Source organism: Gallinula chloropus (genome assembly GCF_964237585.1).
Source record: "Gallinula chloropus genome assembly, chromosome: 9".
NCBI lineage: Eukaryota > Metazoa > Chordata > Aves > Gruiformes > Rallidae > Gallinula > Gallinula chloropus.
This window is the reverse complement of record NC_140094.1, coordinates 5660247-5679470: the sequence shown is the minus strand read 5'-3', so window position 1 is coordinate 5679470 and position 19224 is coordinate 5660247. Positions and strand designations below refer to the sequence as shown.

General features: G+C 46.9%; 1 protein-coding gene across 1 annotated transcript in view; it reads left to right on the top strand.

Moving 5' to 3' along the window:
• Window positions 1–19224, top strand: part of ARIH1 (ariadne RBR E3 ubiquitin protein ligase 1) — a 56568-nt gene that overhangs the window by 10849 nt on the left and 26495 nt on the right. Inside the window, exon 2 of the mRNA XM_084268279.1 lies at window positions 13461–13528. Coding sequence (XP_084124405.1) covers window positions 13461–13528 — 68 coding nt within the window. The remainder of the gene's footprint in view (window positions 1–13460; window positions 13529–19224) is intronic.

Sequence of the window (19224 nt, the reverse complement as noted above, 5' to 3'; positions counted from 1 at the left end):
CATGCTGCTTTAACCAAATTGATTTGGAAATGCTTCTCATGGAGCTGAGTCTTCAAAGCCCTTACATGAAAAAATGGGCAAGAAGTTGGTGATTTCCTGGCTTCCCAGCTGCTGCATGACTTGTTTTGCTATTTTTGTGTTGAATCCCAACATGTTGGATGTTTTCTCTTAACTCGAGGGAGCTCAGGTAGTTGGTTAAAAATAGCTGCAGTAGTTAGAGACCACAGTTACAATTTTAGCTATCTCTTGCTAAAGAATGGGAACAAGCAAGAGAACAGCTAAACTCCTGCCTCTAGAATCTCCTTTCTTCAAAGATGGCTTCTGCAGAGCCTTCAGCAGAGGTTTTGGGGTATAAATAGGAAAAATTTTTTCTTGTAGTGGAAATCCCAGCTCATAAACTAGGATGTTGCCGGGGCTCTGTGGTGTTGTCCGTTAACCTAAGCAAGACTAAATGAGCAGAATGTGGTAAGTAAACTGCAAAGTCATCACTAAAGAACGGCCTGAGCTAGAAGAGGCTTGTTGGGAAAAGGATGCTGGCAGGTTTTCCTAGTGCAGATGCAGCTTCTGCCAGCGGAAAAAAACCCACCCCAGTCAGTGCTTTTGCAGGTAGAGCCATTTTTATGCAGGGAAGTGATGTGAGCTATAACCACATCTGCTCTGGGGCTTTTGCCAATGTAAAGATGTTGCCAAAGATTACATTCCCAAGATGCTGCTGTGTTGGCAACGATTTCCTGGGCCTTTAGAGTTGAAGAGTGTTAAGGTGGCTAAATTCTTGTGTGGATTTTGGGTTTTGATTTCCTTGATTGAGGGATGCAGACAGAGGCATAGGCAATCACAGATTTACCTTGCTGGTTCTCAAGATGCCATGGTGTGTACAAAAGCTACTTTGCCAGTAAATACTTCAGAAGAGTTAAGCTCTTCCTGTTTGTATTGCACTGCAGTTTGGCAAGACGTGTCTGTGGGCAGGGGCTGCTGCTGGCAAGCGCGAAGGTGCCAGTAAGAACTGGGATCGAGTTGTGGAGCTGGGTTGTCAGATGGGGATGTGTTAAATCTCTGCTGAATGGTGAGTGCTGGGCCATCATACAGTGTGGCACACCCAAATGCTCCCTGGACCCAGGTAGGTGCAACAGCAGGAAACAAGCTGAGGGCATTTGTGCAGTGGTGGGGAGGTGAAGTCAGCCCAAGGGAGGTGGGTTTTTTCTTTCTTGAAGTACCACATTGTGTGTTGCTGCTTTGGGGAGGGGGTAAAACAATCCAAGGGAAGCATGCTAGAGGGGAACGAGTCATTAAAGTGGGCACTGCCTTTAGGAGGGGACAAAATCAAAAGCACTAAGGGGCAGGGAAGTGAAGAGATATCTAGGGCTTGGATGCTCACCAATTGAGGCCTGGAGGAGAAAGATAAGATGGAAGGATGTTAAGAATTGTTTTTCTTCATTAAAATTACTTAATGCTGTTTTGGGGTTGCAGGCCAAAGCTTTGATAGCAGTGGGAGCTGCAGGGTGGCTTCTGCAAGAAGCTGCCAGAAGGTTCCCTCAGGTCCCACAGCCAATGCCAACCAGCTCCAGGATGGACCTGCTGCTGTCCAAGGCCAAGCCCATCAGTGATGGTGACAGCTTTTCTGCAATAACGTATTTAAGAAGGAAAACAACCCCAAAACTGCAGTTTTTGCAGGCAGCGAGAGGAGTCAGAAGAGGTGAGAAACTTGGCAGCCTGGTGGGTCAGAGCAGAAGGAGGAGCAGGAGGTGCTCCATGTGCTGGAGCAGAGATTTCCCTGCAGCCTATGGAAAAGACCATGGTGGAGCAGGTTGTACCCCTGCAACCCATGGAGGGTGATGGCCCATGCCAGAGCAGGTTTGCCAGAGGGACTTGTGATGCTGGAGGGGTCCAGGCTGGAGTGGTCTGAACTTGAAGGTCTGCACCCTATAGAAGTAACTCACACTGGGGCAGCTGGTGAAGAGCTGAAGCCCATGGGAAGGATTTGTGTTGGAGAAGTCCATGGAGGACTGTGTCTTGTGAATGGGACCCCATGCTGGAGCAGGGGAGGACCATGAGGAGGATGGAGCAGCAGAGACAGTGTGTGATGGACTGACCCCAAACCCCATCCCAAGGAGGGAGAAATGGGCAGGGAAGCTGAGCCTGTGAAGATGGGAGGGGTGTTAGGATTTGGGTTTATTTCTCATTCCTCCACTCTGGCTTGGTAACAAATGACATGAGTGATCTCTCCCTGCCCTTATTTTGACCCACGAGCCTTTTGTTGTATCTTCTGTCCCCCACCCAGCTGAGGAGGGGGGTGGCAGAGTGGCTTTGGGGGGCACCAAGCCACCAGCCAGAGTTAAACTACCACGAATTCTCCTGTGAAGTGCAATGGGCCAAAATTCTTCATCTAAGCCTGTGCTTCTTGTGATCTCGTCGTCTCTGTGGGAGGTCACGGTTGTGTGCCACTGATGACAGAGTATTTGAGCTGAGCTGGCCATTGTGATGAGAGAAGGTTTGGATTGGGGTGCCTTTCATTTAGTTTTAGTGGTAGATCTTTAATTTAGTAGTTTTTGTGGATGCTACTTGCTCATGCTCATCGAAGAGGTTACTGTGCCTTGTAGCTCTCCCTCTCTGTAGATTCGTTAGAAAACGTGAATGATAATGCTGTGAGCTGGAAGGCTGGATTCAGGGCCCAGCCTTCACTGGCACCTGATTTTAAGATGTTTGTGTAGTGAGTATTTCCCTCCTTCCAGGTCCCTGTGAGTCGCAGAGCTCTCACTCCTGCTGCCAGGAGGTAGCATGTCCTTTTGCTCTCTTTGCTCTGGGAAGAGGAAAATGCTGTGTAATCAAGCACAGCAATAACTGCTGGGTGAGAAGAACTGGTGTTTGTGCTGGCAGTGCGCTTTGAGCTCCAGCTCTGTCAGGTGTTATCCTGGAAACAACTGATTCTGAGGAATCTGCTCAAAGGTAGCTGTCTTGAGGTGATGTACAGTTTGGCTTGGATTACCTTTTTTTCGTGATAAATTTCTCCTCTGTCTTTCTTCAGTCGTCAACTGGAAGGACCTTTGAGACCATGCGAAGGGCGATTTGAGAGAGATTTCCAGATAACTTGTAAAACTTAATCCAGAGGATCCAGTAGGTGTTTTCTTGGCACACGTTGGAGCTTAGAGACAGACCTGCCGTGGAAAGGGCCTATGGAACAAGAGCACGAGTTCCATGGAATTTGCCCTTCCTGGTATTGCTGTGACATTGTGTGTCACAAAAGTCTCATCCTCTCCCAGTTCACCTGATTTCTTCCCCCCTTCAAGTATGTCATGGTATGGTTATTTCTCCAAGTTATCCTTCCCCCGGTGGTGGAAGTCAAAGGACTACTTTCATAAGAGGATACTTACAGGATACTCATCTAGGATGGATTTAGGTGTGTGGTGCCTTTTTTTAACTTGAAGTGGAGTAGATGTTTTTTGGTCAGATGCTGTTCTGTTACACAGATCCTCACAAATGAAGGATGATAACATTGTTGGGTGTTGTGGCCTTTTTGTGGACAACACGTGGCATTCTGCTGTATATTGTGCTGCAAGATGCTTTCTGTAAAGGCACCATCAGAAAAGCATATTCTCACAACCTGGCACCGTCTGGATTTCTTACAAAGATCAAGTACAACTTCTTATACCTCTGCTGACCTGCTAATAGTGAGCTCCAAAGGCTTGCAGCCCATCCAGGTCCTTTTGACAAAATGATGCTTTTGAACGTGCTTAAAGCAGCAAAATTGAAGGTCTTTTACCCTAAGGGCATGCAAAATCCACAGAGAAGTCTCAGCTACTGCTGACCAGTAAGTGCTAAGTAGTGCACTGGCCAAGTTCAACCTGGTTTTTTTTTTTTTTTTTTACATTGCATGAGCCACAGGAAACTGGAGCCAGCAGACAGTGGTTTTTCTGCCTGGTGTAAAAAAAACAGCCATGGTCCTCACCAGGCACACAGAGCCTGTGACGTGGGTACAGCACTGGGAGTGGACCTGGCCGTGTCTGATGCTGACTGTGGTGACAGAGTGCAATTAATGTACTGGTATGTTTTTGAATGAAGAAAAATAAGCAGAGAAGGCTTTTTAAAAAATTATTTTTGAGGCACCTCAAGACTTCTACAAAAAGGTTTAAAGGAAAAAGCAAGTGTAGAGTTCCTCTTTCAGCTTTATTCCTTTACTTTCTGCCTCCAAACAGCAGTTCCTGTGGCTTGCATTGGCAGGCCTGTACTTCCCCAGAAACACATGGCTCATTCAGAAACTGAGTCACTGCAGACAGCATTATCCTGAATCCCAAACCTGCTGCTTTGGGATGTATTCCTTTTGCCCATTTGATGGGTTGCTGACCTGACCTGTGTCACATTTAATCTTTCCAGCATTGACTGAAAACACTTTTTTTGGTTTTTTAAATTTATATTTCTGTCTTGGGTTGAGGACATATATTTCTAGAGATTGGTGATGTTCACACAGTTTACAGTCAAAATCTTCTGTTTGGTAGCCCAGCTGAACATAGATGCTGTAGTGATGATCCAGACAGAGCTAGATCCTCTGCTGGATAGCTGGGCTGTGATCCTGAGCTGGCATCTGCCTTCAGGTCTGTCTTGCAAATGGAGTAAGCTTTTTGGAAGAGGTAGGACAAACCGTTGTTGTTCATCTTCATGAGAAAAGATCTTTCTGGGTGACCTTTTCTAAGATGAAAGATCAAGTTGCTGGTGGGACGATGGAGGAGAAGTCTGGGACCTCTTCAAATTGTACCTTAATATGTTTTAAAGTCTTTGGGACGTGAAGATTTGGTGAGTCTGAAGGGAGGAACCCAACTTTGTATCTGACATGTGGCTCTCTGCAGTCTGATTTCACAAACAAAATTTCTTAGAAGCGAGTCCCTGCTGTGGGAATTGTGCCAGCTCAGCTGTCTGGCCACATGGTGATCCTGCTCTGGGTTAAAATAAACCAGCGACCCCCTTCACCTAGGTCAGTTCCTCTATCTGCTTCTCTTGTAGCTGTGCACACAGTTGTGTTCCTGTTGCTGAGCCAGTGGCAGTGTGTCCAGGAGCCAGCAGTTGCATGGGCTTGTGTTGCTGGTAAAATAAATACTTCCTGAGCTGCTCCTCTTTGGGCTGGGGGTGATAAGGTGCAGCTTCTTCACGGGAGGCTCTGATGGAGTATGTTTTTATTGCCCTGCCTAGTTACTGCCCTACTTTAAACAAAGTTATAATCCAAGTAGCTGCTGCTTGAAAGCCTTGTGGAAGGGAAGCGATTTCTTACCTGGCTGGGATCAGCCTGTGCTCTTTGGCTGAGCAGAGGGATGGGTTTTGGTACGTATCACCTGGTCACGAAACTCCTTTGCCTTTGTCTACAGAAAGAAATGAGGCTGAACAAGAGTGCTTTCATGTTCCTCTTCAACCTCTTCTTCTTTGTTCTTTGAGCCCCGTACTGCTGAGTTGTCATGTTGGTTTGAGACAAGAATTGAACCAATTGGGGATGCTTGTTGGCTTTCTCTGGACCACAGTCTTCCTGTTTGATGGAGTTTGGTGTGATGGGAGAAAGGATGATTACCAGGGACCTGGCCTCCACCTGGGTGAACCTGCAGGTTCTCTATGTTCAGAACAGCCAAAACTCTTTTGGGTGATGCATGGGGCTTTTCATACCACCCCATTCACAGCCTACCTGCTGTGCTGCATGGTCTTTTCTTCCTCCACAGTGGAGAGAGATTAAAGAGCTGTTGAAATAGTAAACAGGGAGAATTATATGGAAATGATGCCATCACCCTCTCCTACTCTTCTAAGGCAAGTTTTTTTGCAAATTCATGAGTGGGAGGCAATGGGTTGAACAAACCCATTCTGAAGCGTATTCTGGTACCCGTGTGCTCCCACCCCAGTTCTCGCTCAGCATGGCAACTCTGGAAACTACAGCTGTTGCTCATGAGGCTTACGCAGGTTTGCTGAGCATTTAGTCATAGGTTGGGATTTCTTGTGGTGGGAGACACCAGGAGGAGGGAATTAAATATAGGTTAGGCTTAAAAGGTCTGAAATGAAGGGTTAGGGTCTCGCTGTATCCTGTCTTCAAACTGTAGATCTCCTGGTATGGAAGCAAGTGTGTTTGAAATACTGGGAAATATTTCTACTGGTGTTTACTGGTCAAATACAGTTATTAATTTGTGTTGAGTTGGTGGTGGAGCTTCTGCAGTCACCCGAGAGCAGCATGGCAAATCCATCCCATCTTCAGTTATTACAGGGTGAATTCATCTTTAGCATTTCCAAACATGCTAGTTCATCTCACAATCTTTGCTTGACTATTTTTTTCTTTATGATTTAAAACCCCTTCGTTAGACACTGAATCTATCATTAACCTGAAAACTTTCCAAAAGGCTCAGAGAAAATGTGAAGCAGCTGACTGCTTCCTTTCTGTGTCTTGAACCAATTAACCAGAGTCACAGTGTTCTCCAAAGTTGCTTTTTATTATTTTCCCCTACTAAAAAAAAAAAAAGCCAGTGTTCCTTGGAGCTAGAAACAACCATGCGGTGCAGGTAAGGTACCGCGGAGACAGTGACACCGAGCTGCTGACGGTACTGCTTCAGGTGTTACGTAAAACTTCCTTTTCAAAATTAAGAGATGATGTGTGAAGGGAAGCTAATGAGGTGAGGAAAGGTGTAGGAAGCTGAGGAGGTGACAGACATAACTTATCGGTAAGTTACGCTGAAGCGGTAGGTGCCAGCAGCGGGTGGTGGTGATTGGCAGTGTCACAGGGAAGTAGCCTGGCTTCATGCAGAGTTGTTTGGAAGTGCTGGGAGCATGAAACAGGTAAATTTTGGGGTGACTCAAAGCTGAACAAGTCAAAAAAGCCATTTAACTGGGGCCTCAGTGAGGGCCGTAGGATGCTAAGACCATACCATCAGTGGGTGCATGGAGCTTGAACTGAAACTGATTTTCTTGCTCAAAAGAGGCATTGGGAAGATGAGAAGTATCTGGGAATTGCGTGTTGGGCTGGCCCTGATGTCAGAAAGATACCTTGGTGTAGTTCTCAGGGTGGCAGAGGAGGAGAGGATGGAGGGGCGGTGGCAGGTGGATCTGTTTAGCTGTTGTCCTCATCTTCTCAAGAGCCCTCCTGTGTTCTGGCTGCAATCGAGCCAGGGAATATTCGATTACATGAAAATTTTCCAGCAGCTTCTCAGAGTGCTCAGTGGGTGGTGTTTAAAGCAAGTTTGAAGATACCCTCTTTGGGAGATCATGGCCTTGGAAGTACTCAACACTTGAATCTCATCTTTTGCTTCCTGGGAATTGTATTAAGCTGCTGAAAATGAGTTTTTGCGCTTGTAGAACTTCCTGTGACTGTCTCCTGGAAGAATAACTGTGAGCAGATCTTCCCAAGCCAAGGTTGCCCAGCTTGCTCGCAAGACAGTGCAGACCTTATGGTGACGGTCATCCTGTAATGTGATTCAGGCTAAAAGCTTATCTAAAGCATGTTCTGTGTGTGGTGGTGTCTAGGGTTACCTGCGCAGGGCTGGGAGAGATGCAAACCGAGAGCAGCGGTGCTAAACCAGAGCAGATGACCTAGTTATACCAGAATTTTGGGCTGATTTCCACTTTGTGTCTGGTCTGTTGTGTTGGTTGCCCTTGTTCTGTGTCATGGGTGGGGAAGGAGCCATTTACCTTCAGAAAGGAGCGCTGGCATGCAAGCCTCTTGGGTTTTTGAAATAATTGAAGGCTCATGGGGGGTTTAGGCTCTTCCTCGGTGGTGACACTTAATGCAGTTGAGGCCTTCAAGTTTAACACTTCCATGAGCTAAAGTCATCTGGAGAGTGATGGAGAAAAATAGGCAGTGCATCCGATGATGCCTGTCTTCAGATCATCAGTGAGACTTACAGCTGAAGCCAAGGGGCAGAATCTCTTTTTAATTTAACAAGAAATCTTCTTGTGGTGAGGTTGCTCTTTTCCTTGCTAGCATCAAATGTGATGTGCAGATGTCTGAGGCTTGGGAAAAGCCAATGTTTCTGCAAAAGCAATCATGTAGAAAACGAAACTGGAAGGGGTATCAAAGTCATGTTGCTGTACTGAGGCTGAGAGAACCTCTGGTACTGGGATACAGGTGCTGCAGTTGGGATGAAGACTGTTGAAATGCAAAAGCTGCTGTGTTTAGAAAATAAAACCAGCTGTGCAATGGGAATGAGCAAAATGAAGAATGTATATACCTGGTCCCAAGCAAGTGGGGAAGGATTTTGCTGGAGAATTGAGTGTAAGTTGTTCTTGGATCTGTAGCAAGGGCTGAAATTGAAGCAGGAGCATGCTCCCAGCATGTGATGAGAAATTAAACCCTGAAATACCCTTATCTTAGTGAATAACTGCAAGAATTCACAACACAGCTCATCCTGATGGATGCAGACATGAATGGACCAAGGACTGCAAGCTGTCGATCAGCAGGTTGGACATGCCTATTTAAGGCAGTGTCCTAATTAGCTTTAGTTTAGAATTAATTTCTGCCTTAAAGTGCACAGAGGGTCATCCTTCCGATTCGTACTTCCTTGTTTTGATATTAGCGACCAAACTTTCGGTTCAGTTAAGGAGTTCTAGTCCAAGTGGAGGTCTGTGACGAGCAGTGTTCCTCAGGGGTCGGTACTGGGACTGGCACTGTTCAATATTGTTGGTGACATGGCAGTGGGTTTGAATGTACCCTGGGCAAGTTGGGCAATGACACCAAGTGGCGTGATAAGGTCAACATGCTGAAGGAAAGGGATGGCATCCAGAGGGATCTTGACAGGCTGGAGATGGGCCCATGCAAACTGTGTGAAGTTCAACAAGACCAAGTGCAAGGTTCTGCCTGTGGGTTGGGACAATCCCAAGCACAGCTCCAGGCTGGGCGGAGAATGGATGGGGAGCAGCCCTGAGGAGGAGGACTTGGGGCTGCTGATCGATGACAAGCTCAATGTGAGCTGGAAGGGTGTGCTGACAGCTCAGAAGGCCAACTGTGTCCTGGGCCGCATCAAGAACAGCGTGGCCAGCAGGTCGAGGGAGGGGATTCTGCCCCTCTGCTCTGCTGAGACCCAACCTGCAGTGCTGAGTCCAGCGCTGGGTCCCCAGGACAGGAAATATGTGGAGCTGTTGGAGTGAGTCCACTGGTGGACAGTGAGACTGGAGCACTTCTACGAAGCCAGGCTGAGAGAGTTGGGCTTGTGCAGCCTGTAGAGGAGAGGGCTGTGGGGAGACCTAATTGCAGCCTACCAATACTTGAAGGGGTCCTACAGGCAAGTGGGAGAGGGGCTGGTCACCAGGGAGTGCAGGGACAGGACAAGGGGCCATGGCTTCAAGGTGAAAGGGGACAGGTTTGGATTAGACATTAGGAAGAAATTCTTTACTGTGAGGGTGGTGAGGCCCTGTCACAGGGTGCCCAGAGAGGCTGGGGAAGCCCCTGGATCCCTGGAGGTGTTCAAGGCTGGGTTAGATGGGGCTTTGGGCAGCCACGTCTAGTGAGGGTGTCCCTGCCTATGGCAGGGGGCTGGAACTAGGTGGGCTTTGAGGTCCCTTCCAGCCCAAAGCATCCTGGGATTCTATGAAAACATAATAATGTTGCTTTGGACAAGTCCAGACTGTTGCTGGATTTTGCATCCCTGTACCTCCCGAGCATGGCAAGGGAAGGACAGGCAGTGTAAATAAATACCTCTGGTGAAGTGGGATCTGTTTGAAACACATTTTGGACTTGTTTGCTTGGTTAGCCATAAGAAAAAAGTGAAACTAAATCACTGCTGCAGGACTGGCTGTGTTTCTCCCTGGGCAGAGCTTGATGTTGAATTTGTCCTTAGTGAGGGAAAGTTGTGATGGCATCTTTCAGGGTGCCCCAAGAATTCCCACAAAATGGCTGTGTTCCCACCTGGGTATCAACAGGCTGGCTGCCCTGAGCTCCAGGCAGTCTTCCTTGGCTTCTCCATGTGAAATTGAAGAGCTGGCCATTGTGAATGTGATCCAGTGTTTCAGCTTTCATCCCACCACGTTTGGAGGGAAAAGCAGAGTTTGAACGCGTACACTTTCCCCCACCCTGGCTCCCCGGCTCTTCCTGGCTGTGTCACTTCCTGCAGTTCTCCTCTGTAAACAGAAAATCCCCACTGTAAAAGCAGGTTTCTCCCTGGCACAGCTTCTATCCCGAGCAGTAATCCTGTCTGAGCAGCCTCGTAGCCTGTTTGTAACTAATCTCCCTGGTGCAGGAGTCGCAGAGGGCAATCCAGTGTGCCACAGGAGATGCCCATCCTCCTGGAAAGAAAATCCCAATATACCAGTTATATACCAATATACTGTTAATATTTGCAGCCCTGGGCAGAGCAAGTGTCCCATGCGACTGCTGAGGTACAGCAGGGTTGATGGGGGCTGCAGCAGAACCTCTGTCAAAACGGGGCTTCAAACATCAGCTTATTTGGGTGGTTTAACTCGGTATGTCCGAGTCGTGGGCTGTTGCTGCTCTGCAGCAGTGAACCTCTCTCGTTGTGACAGACTGTGATTTACTCCTGGGGAACTGCTCATAAATAATGGCCAGGTAAGTGTGTGCACAGGAAATGAATGCGGAGAGGCTGCTGCACGGTGCTTTGCCTTAAATTAGAACAGGCCTTAATGCCAGGGGTTTTTACCTCTGTGTTTAACTGTGCTTTACAGGATGCAAACAAGCCTCTTAGCGCTGCCTCCCTCCCCACCTTCAGTCCTCCCTGCGTAATGCAGGCTCAGGTCCTATAGAAGTATAATCCTAAATAACACCCTGTTCTGCTTTCGTGGTGGGAAAACAGCTTTTTGGCATACTGGGATACTTGGGTGGTGGGAGGGGGGATCCGATTAGCGAAACCTTCCTTGGAAAGCTGCAGTGCCCCTTGGGAAAGTGGGAAAAAGCCACAAAGGAAAGAAGAACCTCTTGTTCTTCATGGGCACTTGTGTTTTAGGAAGCAGTGTTTGTTGGCTTTGCCATGTGGCACTTGCTAATTACTGGAGACCACTGGAAACCCTTACTGTTATGGCATAACTTCTGTAGTGCTGAGAGAACCTGGCTGTTGTCTTCAGAAAGAAAAGGCCACTACCTCTGTGTCCTGTAGCCTATTAAGGGATTAGTAGGTATTCCCAGAAACCTTAATGTGGTGGCCAAGTGGGCTGCTGTAGCAGAAAGTAGAACTGGAGTCTTCGCACTGTTGCTTGAGAAGTTTAAGAAAATATTTGTTCTCTGTGCATCCCTTTTGGCAGATCTCAGAGATCTTCATGTCTGAGAATTGCTGCACACTTTACTACCTGAAACTTGCTTGTATGTAACTCTGGAGCAAAGCAGAGGCTGAAATAATGGGCTTTATAGGTGTGAGAGTGCTGGAATGATTACACAGAGAAACCTGTGTGTGGTATCTGTTGGGATTGCTGGAGGTTTCCTGGTTTGAGGCAAGACTTGGCCATGAAAACTTAATTTTATTTAAAAATAAAAGTTGTGCTGGCTGTAGGAGCTGGTATTGTAACCAAGATCATCTAGAGATAGGATCGGGTTGTGTACTAAGGTATATTTTCCCCTGTGGTTAATTTGCTCTAGAGATTGTGCGTGTATAAGTGAGTCTATTAAGAGCTCCTTCAGGTACTGCTCCATACTATGAGTAGTATTATAGAACAAGATGTCGTGGATGCCATAAGAAATAAGGTGGTTTGAGCTTTTTTCCTGCATATGTCTATTTTATTGCATTCACACAGCAAGGTGTATCAGCTTGCTGCTTGGCTGAGAGCTACAAATAGATGGGAGAATAACTCCATTGGAGTGATGAGCTGGTTCAGCTTGTCCCAGAACTGTGCTGTTGCTGCGAGGTAATGGGGTAAATCTGCCTGAAAATGGGGTCCCCCCCTTAGCAGTTGGTTGCGGCTGAAGGTCAGGGTGCTGCCTCGCAGTTTCATGGCCACTTGCACACGGCTGCCAGCCAAGTGCCTCTGTGTCATTGCAATTAGGCACCGGGACTGTATCAGCTGGGAGGTTGTTCAGAGGCTCCACAGGGAATGGATCCGGGATCTGGTCTAACCTTTGGAAAGCTGCTTTTGTTCATGGGGGCTTTGTAAGAGCGTGTGTGTGTGTGTGTGTGTGTGTGTGTCAAGATCTTAATTTGGCCTTTAAACAAGCTGTGCTGCCATTAATATAAGTAAGAAACTCTGCAGAGGGAGAGGAGTACCACTTTATATATATAAAATCCACAAGACTAGTTCTTTCTGTTTAGATTTTGACCCTCGGGCTTTGTTTTGGTGAATGTTTTGTTGGTGTTGCTGCTGAAAGATGCTGTCCCACTTGTCCCCTTCTGCTAGTGCAGCTGTCAGTGTGGTCAGCCAATCAAACGGACTGGGGCACTGATTCAGTAAAAAGACCAACTCAATAGCACCAACTTCAAGGAATAAAAGAAGAAGAAATAATAATCCCATTTCCTGAGCCAGTCATTTGCAGTGTAAGATGGCTGTGCTAGAGTAGGGTGGGAAGTGCAGGGTGTGTGAGCATGCGGCTTGAGGGTAAGGATGGGGTGGGATCACTGCTTCGGGTGGCAGTGGTGGTTTTTGGCAGCTTGAAGTTATAGCTGTAGCCTGCGGGCTCAGAAAATCATGTTGCTAGTTGATGTCCTACTTTTCAACAGCTTTGGAGTGTCCGTTGAAAATTTGCCCCAAGGCAAACTTCCATTTTGGAGTCTCCTGCTACAGTATGTGTAGCCGCTCTCGGGTGTTCGCTCTCACCTCTGGTACGTGTAAATGGTCCTCAAACCAAGCTGGGCTGGATTTAGGGACGTAAAACGCTGTTCTGGGGCGTAACCATATGTTTGTTATGTTTCTCGGCTCATCTCACTGAGCCCTTGGCTGATGATAGAGGTTTGGTTGGAAGCAGGATTCATGTATGAGTGAAAATCAGCTTTTATTTCTGGTCCCATTTTTGGCTGTGTTCTCACAGTTGTATAAATGCATAGTAATTTTTGAATCGTGGGGTGCTCTGGGAATGTTTGGGTACCTCAGAGAGCACCATCATCGTACTCTGGCAGCTGTATAGTTTGTGGGAGTCTTTTCAGCCCCAGCATTTTGGTGGTTGGCCTGGGACAAACAAGGAATATTCTTGTTCCTCAAATAGCATGGAGCTCGTGACAAAACCGGCTCAGAGCCTGCCCAACACCCCAGATTCAAGCGTGCGAGTGTGGAGATGCTGGCACGTGGCAGGGGGGCTGCTACAGCAGTAAACATCCTGTTCCTTAAGTCTTCAACTATAATCTTGATTTATATCACCCTTTGGCTTTATAGAGGGTTTTTTTTCCCAATTTTTCTATCTGTCAGGACAAAGTGTTCCCTGGTGTGTGTTACTTAAGGTAATCTGTGCAGACGGCACACGTTACCAGACACCTCTTCCTCCGTTTGCTTATTCAAACCTCTGCTCGGTGCTCTCCTACCAGCCCAGCCAAGCAACTGCTCAATTATTTATCACTTGTCTTTTTGTTTTGTTCTCTCTCTAGAATCCAGCGACTATTACTCGAATACTGCTTAGCCATTTCAACTGGGATAAAGAGAAGCTGATGGAGAGGTAAGGAGCCATCTTAGCGCACAGCCACGTTTTTCCTCTGCCCTCCAAGAGATGTTTATTACCGGATGAATGAGAGACGGGATGAATGCACAGTAGGTGGCAGGGGCATCTCTTCTGTGAGCTCTGAATGTCTCCCCTTTAGCAGCAAAGACTGGTGACTTGGTTGAATGCTAGTGATGCCTGTTAGGCTTCAGAGAAGGTATGGAGCCTTGGAGGAGTGGGGGGCCTTCTGTTTCACTTGTGTACAGGGCCAGGATTTTCATGGGCTCAGGGAAGAAGCAAGCAGGAAGGGGTTCCTTTTAGCTTGCAGCTGCATCAGCTTTAGATTGAGTTGCTCTTGAGTGTCACTGTTCCAAATGTTTATTTGTTGGTCTTGCTGAAACCAAGGCTGAAGGATACTGGGAAAGTGCATCTGCCTCGACTTCACCTTTTCAGCTCTGGGTTTCCTTCAGCGTGTGTGCCAGTGATGGCTTGACTTTTGCCTCCTCGTCAGAGCGGAGTGTTTTGTGGTTGCTTCTCATCTCTGATTCCTGGTGTGTGGGGAATGTGTAGTAGTGACATGGTGGAGGCCAGCTCCAGCTGCAGTGGTAAGCCACTCACTGAATTAATATTTTTTTCTGGTACCAGTGTTGCCGTTGAAGAGCGCATGAGGAAAGCCAGAGAATTTGTTTCCTCTGAAGCTCTGGGGAGCATTAGTCTGGATCAGAGGAGCAGCAAAGCCATGCAGGGACTTACTGGTTGTTAGGGTCTTAGCTGGTCTTTACAATGATTGAGACCCTGGGTGGGTGAAGGGTGAAGCAGAAGTGCGCTGTGCCTGAGAGTTTTGTCTGCGTGTCCTGTTCTCCATTGCCATTTCCTTTCCCCGATGCTCAGGGTATGAGGCAGTGGGATGCATTGCAATCTGTAAAGCCATGTGCAGAAACAACTGTTGGACTGACCAATAACAGCCCATAGTTAGTCTATGCTGGGGGCTGAGGCTGGCTTGTTGGGTGCTCTCTCACCCAGGGAGTCAGTGTGGAGGAGCAACGTGTGTTCAACCTGTTAGGAGGTAGTTCTGGAGCTTCAATCTTCCCACTCTCCTGGGATAATGGATGTAGGCTACCTTTAGCCCCCTTTGTGTGACACTTTCAGTTAGTGATGACACTCAGGTGTCTTTTATGTTTTCTTTGGCCTAGATCTTCCTCCTCCCTGAAATTGTGTTTTTCAAAGCTTTCTATCTTTTATTTTCCTGAGATGGACCTCTTTGAGCTAACATTGGAAGTAGGGAAGCTTTGTGTGACAAATATAGTAACATTGAGGCTATTTAACTCTGGCTACAACTACCAACCATTCTGATACAGTTCCTCTTCTGTAACGTGTCTATTCTCTCTTTGCATTTCATTCCTCTTGTGCTGTTTTTTTTGGTCAGGCTGAAGTCCAGGCTCCCTGGCTACCTCCTTCACGTTGGAGACCTCTATGGTAGTACACTGAGATGTCATCCCTTGATTCTGTAGGGTTCCCCCCACTACCCAAAAGCTTGTTTAAGGCTGCTATCAATTTAATTAAAAAAATTAGTTGGCATGGTAGGGTGTTCTTCTCAAAGGGCAGGTGGTGGTCAGCTGTTTTCTGTGTGAAGTATCAGTGTTAAGGCTCTTAGTGTTCCCAACCAGAATGCTTTAAGTACATGTAAATATTTACGAAGTCCACAGGTAAACATTTACTCTTGGTACATACTCATTAAAATACTTATCTTAATTCTATAGGATTACCCCGTGAGTAATGTCAGCCTGACCCTTGCTTATGCAGACCTGTTGCATACTAGTCACACAGTTCTGAGTGCTGGTTGTGTTTAGAAAACACAAAGCCTTTTTCTCTCAAGTACCTGGTGCTGCTTTCTGTCGCTTCTTTGGCAGAGAGCTCCCACGAAGCCCCTTGCCAGCACTCTGCTGGCCTGTAGTTGTGTGAAACCAGGAACAGGAGGCTGAGAGCTGGTCTTAGGGTTCAAGATGGGTTTTGTCATCACTGTGGTGATAGGTGAAGGCAAGAGTTGGGAAGCAGGTAGTTGTTTCAATAGCCAGGATGAAAACAAATCGGTTCTACAACAGGTGATAGGGGCTGGAAATGACACTGTGAGCTGATTACACATCACGTCTTTTGAGGAAATCGAGGTGGTTCTTGTTTAGCCAAACATAAACTGATTAAGTCCCAAGTTCAGGCTTGGTTATTCTTCCAGGAGGGAGGTGGCTTTTGAGACTCATTTGACTGTGTGTCCAGCAGAACTTACTGCAGAACTGTGCTAGTGTAAAGGAGCTGAAAACCACTGGGGAGTGTTCATGGTGAGGGGGAGAGGCACGCTCTTACCAGGCAAGAAGTTCAATTTAAACTCTTATTTCTTCTAAAGGGGAAAAACTTCAAATCTTCTGTTCTACCATGGCCTCAGTACCTGGCCCAAAAAGCCCCCGAACTTCCTAGGAAACTCCTTTTGCTGCATGTGGTCTGGGTGGGTTGCATGTGTGTGAGGAAATCACGTTTGGATGTGATTTTTGGGGCTTAATTCCGAACAGAGTCAGAGCTCAAGCTCAGTTGCTTAATGACATCTGTGTTACCTTAGCTCATGGTGAGTCAGCATGACCCCGCAGGCAGTGGTATCAAACGTTGCCTGTAGTAAAGCAGATAAACCACGTGGCTCTTTGGGGTTGTTTGGGTTGTTTTGTTGGGTTTTGTTGTTGTGAAGTGTTCAGTTTGACGCGGTCTGAGCTTGTGAGGTGGAAATTTCCATGTTGAAACCATGAAAAACCTCTGTTGCTGTTTGGTATTATGGGTGTTTTTATTAAGCAGGTGGTTGTTGTTGTTGTTGTCCTGTGTCAGCTTTGTCATGGAGTAATTGTGGGTGTTATTACGAGGGCAGATATTACAGGGATTTATTCCACGTACAATGATGTAATAGCTGCAATTGGAAAACTGCTCTATCCGCTGGTGAAATACAACTGTGTTTCCAAGGAAAAATGGGTGTTTTGGAGTGGATTGGATTGCAGGATGGAAGTGGGTACTGGAGGAAGTACTCAAGTTCAGCCTCTGACCTGCAGCATGTGTTTTGGAGGTTAAAGTGATTTAATTACGTGTTTCTCTTGGTCTCCCAAGCTTGGTTAATAGACAGGAGAGCCGAGAGTGCACATTGACCAGGTAACCTCAGCATTCAGGGAAGGAATTACCTTCCTGTTTGACCATGGCTGAAAGTATCCATCCCTTCTGAGAACTTGGGGATGAGCCCGCTTCTGAAGAAGAGACTGAGATGCAGCTCTCCAGCTCTATGTGCTTTCCCCTGCTTGTTTTTAGTTTTATTTTTTTTAAAGTAGTTTATTGTGAAATCAAAGGGATGATGTATACAGTCAGAGGTATTGCAGTCCTTTGTAGGTGTTTATCTTGGTGGCTACAAGTCCACTGTCCCTCTGAGCAGAGGACAGATGCTGGGCCGGTCCCGGTGACCTGGCTGATAGCCCAGACTGCCTCTTCCACTTTCATTCGGGACCTGACTTCTCTCTGTAGGTGCCTTTCCTCTGCTTTCCTGTGGGCAAGGAACTACTTAACACTACTCAGCAGAGAGGCCTAGCAGGTGAAAGATGGTGTATGGCAGGGATTTTGGTGTGGGGATAGATTTACTGAGTATCCTGCTTCTCTGACACTCACACCCTTTTGCTGAAGTAAATATCCCAGAGCATGTACTAGAAGTGTTGGGGGTTTTCTCAGTGAAACGGCTTTTGAACTTTGGTAGTCCATTGGAAAGGATTTGATTATGTTTAGGAGACTGGGATTAGCAGTTACCAACAGCAGGAGGAAAGAAAGAAGCTGCCAAGTTGAACCCCTGTCAAAAAGATGTGATACTGGTCTGGAGTTCGTGTTGAAGAAAGGATAGAAGGACTTGACAGAAATTGACTGAATGCCTGCTTGGAAAGGGAGAGGAGGATGAAGGGTTTCTGAGGCTTAGAGGTGTCATGCTCCTCACTGAAAGGAAAAGGAGTGAGCTGCCAAGAAGCAAGGAGTCGAGGGATGGCTTGAAGAAAACTGAAAACCTTGGAGTTGGGCAGGAAGCAAGGTGGGAATTAAAAGGGCTTTCTGCCATGTTTCACAGCAGAGATGACATGCAGCATACACTGGGTTCACCTGTTAGTGTGGTGTGTGTAGAGTTACTTTGCTCATAAGGGAAGTAGCAGGCTAGATGGAACCTGTTAGTAAGTTAGCTATCAGTTAATTTTGAGATAAACTTTAATGTTAATGAATATCTTGGCACAAATCTGGAGGCAAATCCAGATGTTGGGGGGGGTGGGGCAAAAGGAAAAACAGGTTTCTGTGAGCATCTTAGCAATGAAGGCACTACGAAGTGTGATGAGAAGTCTCATCAATAGAGAGATGGAAAAGGAGCTCTGGAGAGAGGTAGATGTTGGGGATGCATTAGATCTGTAGCAGTGCCGTAGGTGACATTGTATGAGATGGAGGTGGAATCTTAACCAGGATTGCATTTGTTTTGGCCTCCTTGGGTTCAAGGAGGATGACTGGAAATGGAAACCAGCCTTTGAGAAGATTCACTGGGGCAAGCGAGTGGAGAAATGTCCTGAGAAGCTTTTCTACTGTGTCAGAAATGGTGCTGCAGCTCCTACCCCTGCATCCTTCGGTGGAAGACACAGGAAGGGCAAAGGGAGAGCTGCTGGAGCAGATGGCCTGTGCTGATGCTTGAACAAGTAGGGAAAAAAGGTGTGGTAATAGGAGTTGGGAATGGCTCTTGTCCATCAGAGGAGCTTGGAACAGCCTTTTGACTGGGCCCTTGGCATGTTTGCGTAAGGAGCGGTGTTGGACTTTACTCTGCAGTATGCATCCCAATGGTGTGTGTGCCAGGATATCCGTGTCTTCTGGGGACAGTGGGACTGAGAGACACGTATGTGCAGACAGGTGTGGAAATGACACAGAGCATTTGGGCACAGCAAGAAAAGCCACTGCATTAAAAGCTAAGAGCACGGGGAAGGAGGAGTACCCAATCTCCTGTTCCTCCTCAATGCTCCTGAGCTTTACAAGTGGCCATTCCAAAGAGCAGAGCGAATACTGTGAGAACTGAGTGCAGCAGAGTTAAAAAGGTGAAACTTGACCTTCTTTTTCCTCAGGTTTATATTTTTTTCCTCCTGTATTTTCTTCTGCCCAGCCCTGGCTGAGTCTCTCAGCTCCTTGTTTGCTTCTCCTGTTGAAGCGGCACTTCTGACATGGAAACCAAATAATCCAAGCTGTGGCTCTTGTGCCAGAATGTTTGTGCCTGTGTGCTTTGGAGCTGTTTAAATTGGTGAAGGACTGACATCCATCTTGTTTGAGTTACCTTTATCCTCACTAGCCTTTAGCCCCAGCAAGCACCCCATGCCAAAACACTTATTTTTTTAATCTGTTATTAGGAAACTACTGCAAGCCAGGGAGGCAAGCGGTGGTCTGAGTTAGTTACTGATCCCTTCTAGATACCACCAGGTGAAAAGCAGTTGCTGGCCGCTTGCTCCGTACGATCTGCTCTAGCAGCAGTGGGTACCATCGCTCAAAAGAGGAGATTTTTGCAGAGATCTTGTAAAAAGAGTGGTCAAGTCAAGTTCCTGATGTGGATACGCACCCTTAACACCAGCTCACCATTAGAAATACCTCAGGTATTTCCCTGAGTGTTTAGCTGACCACAGATGCGGGTGTTAAAA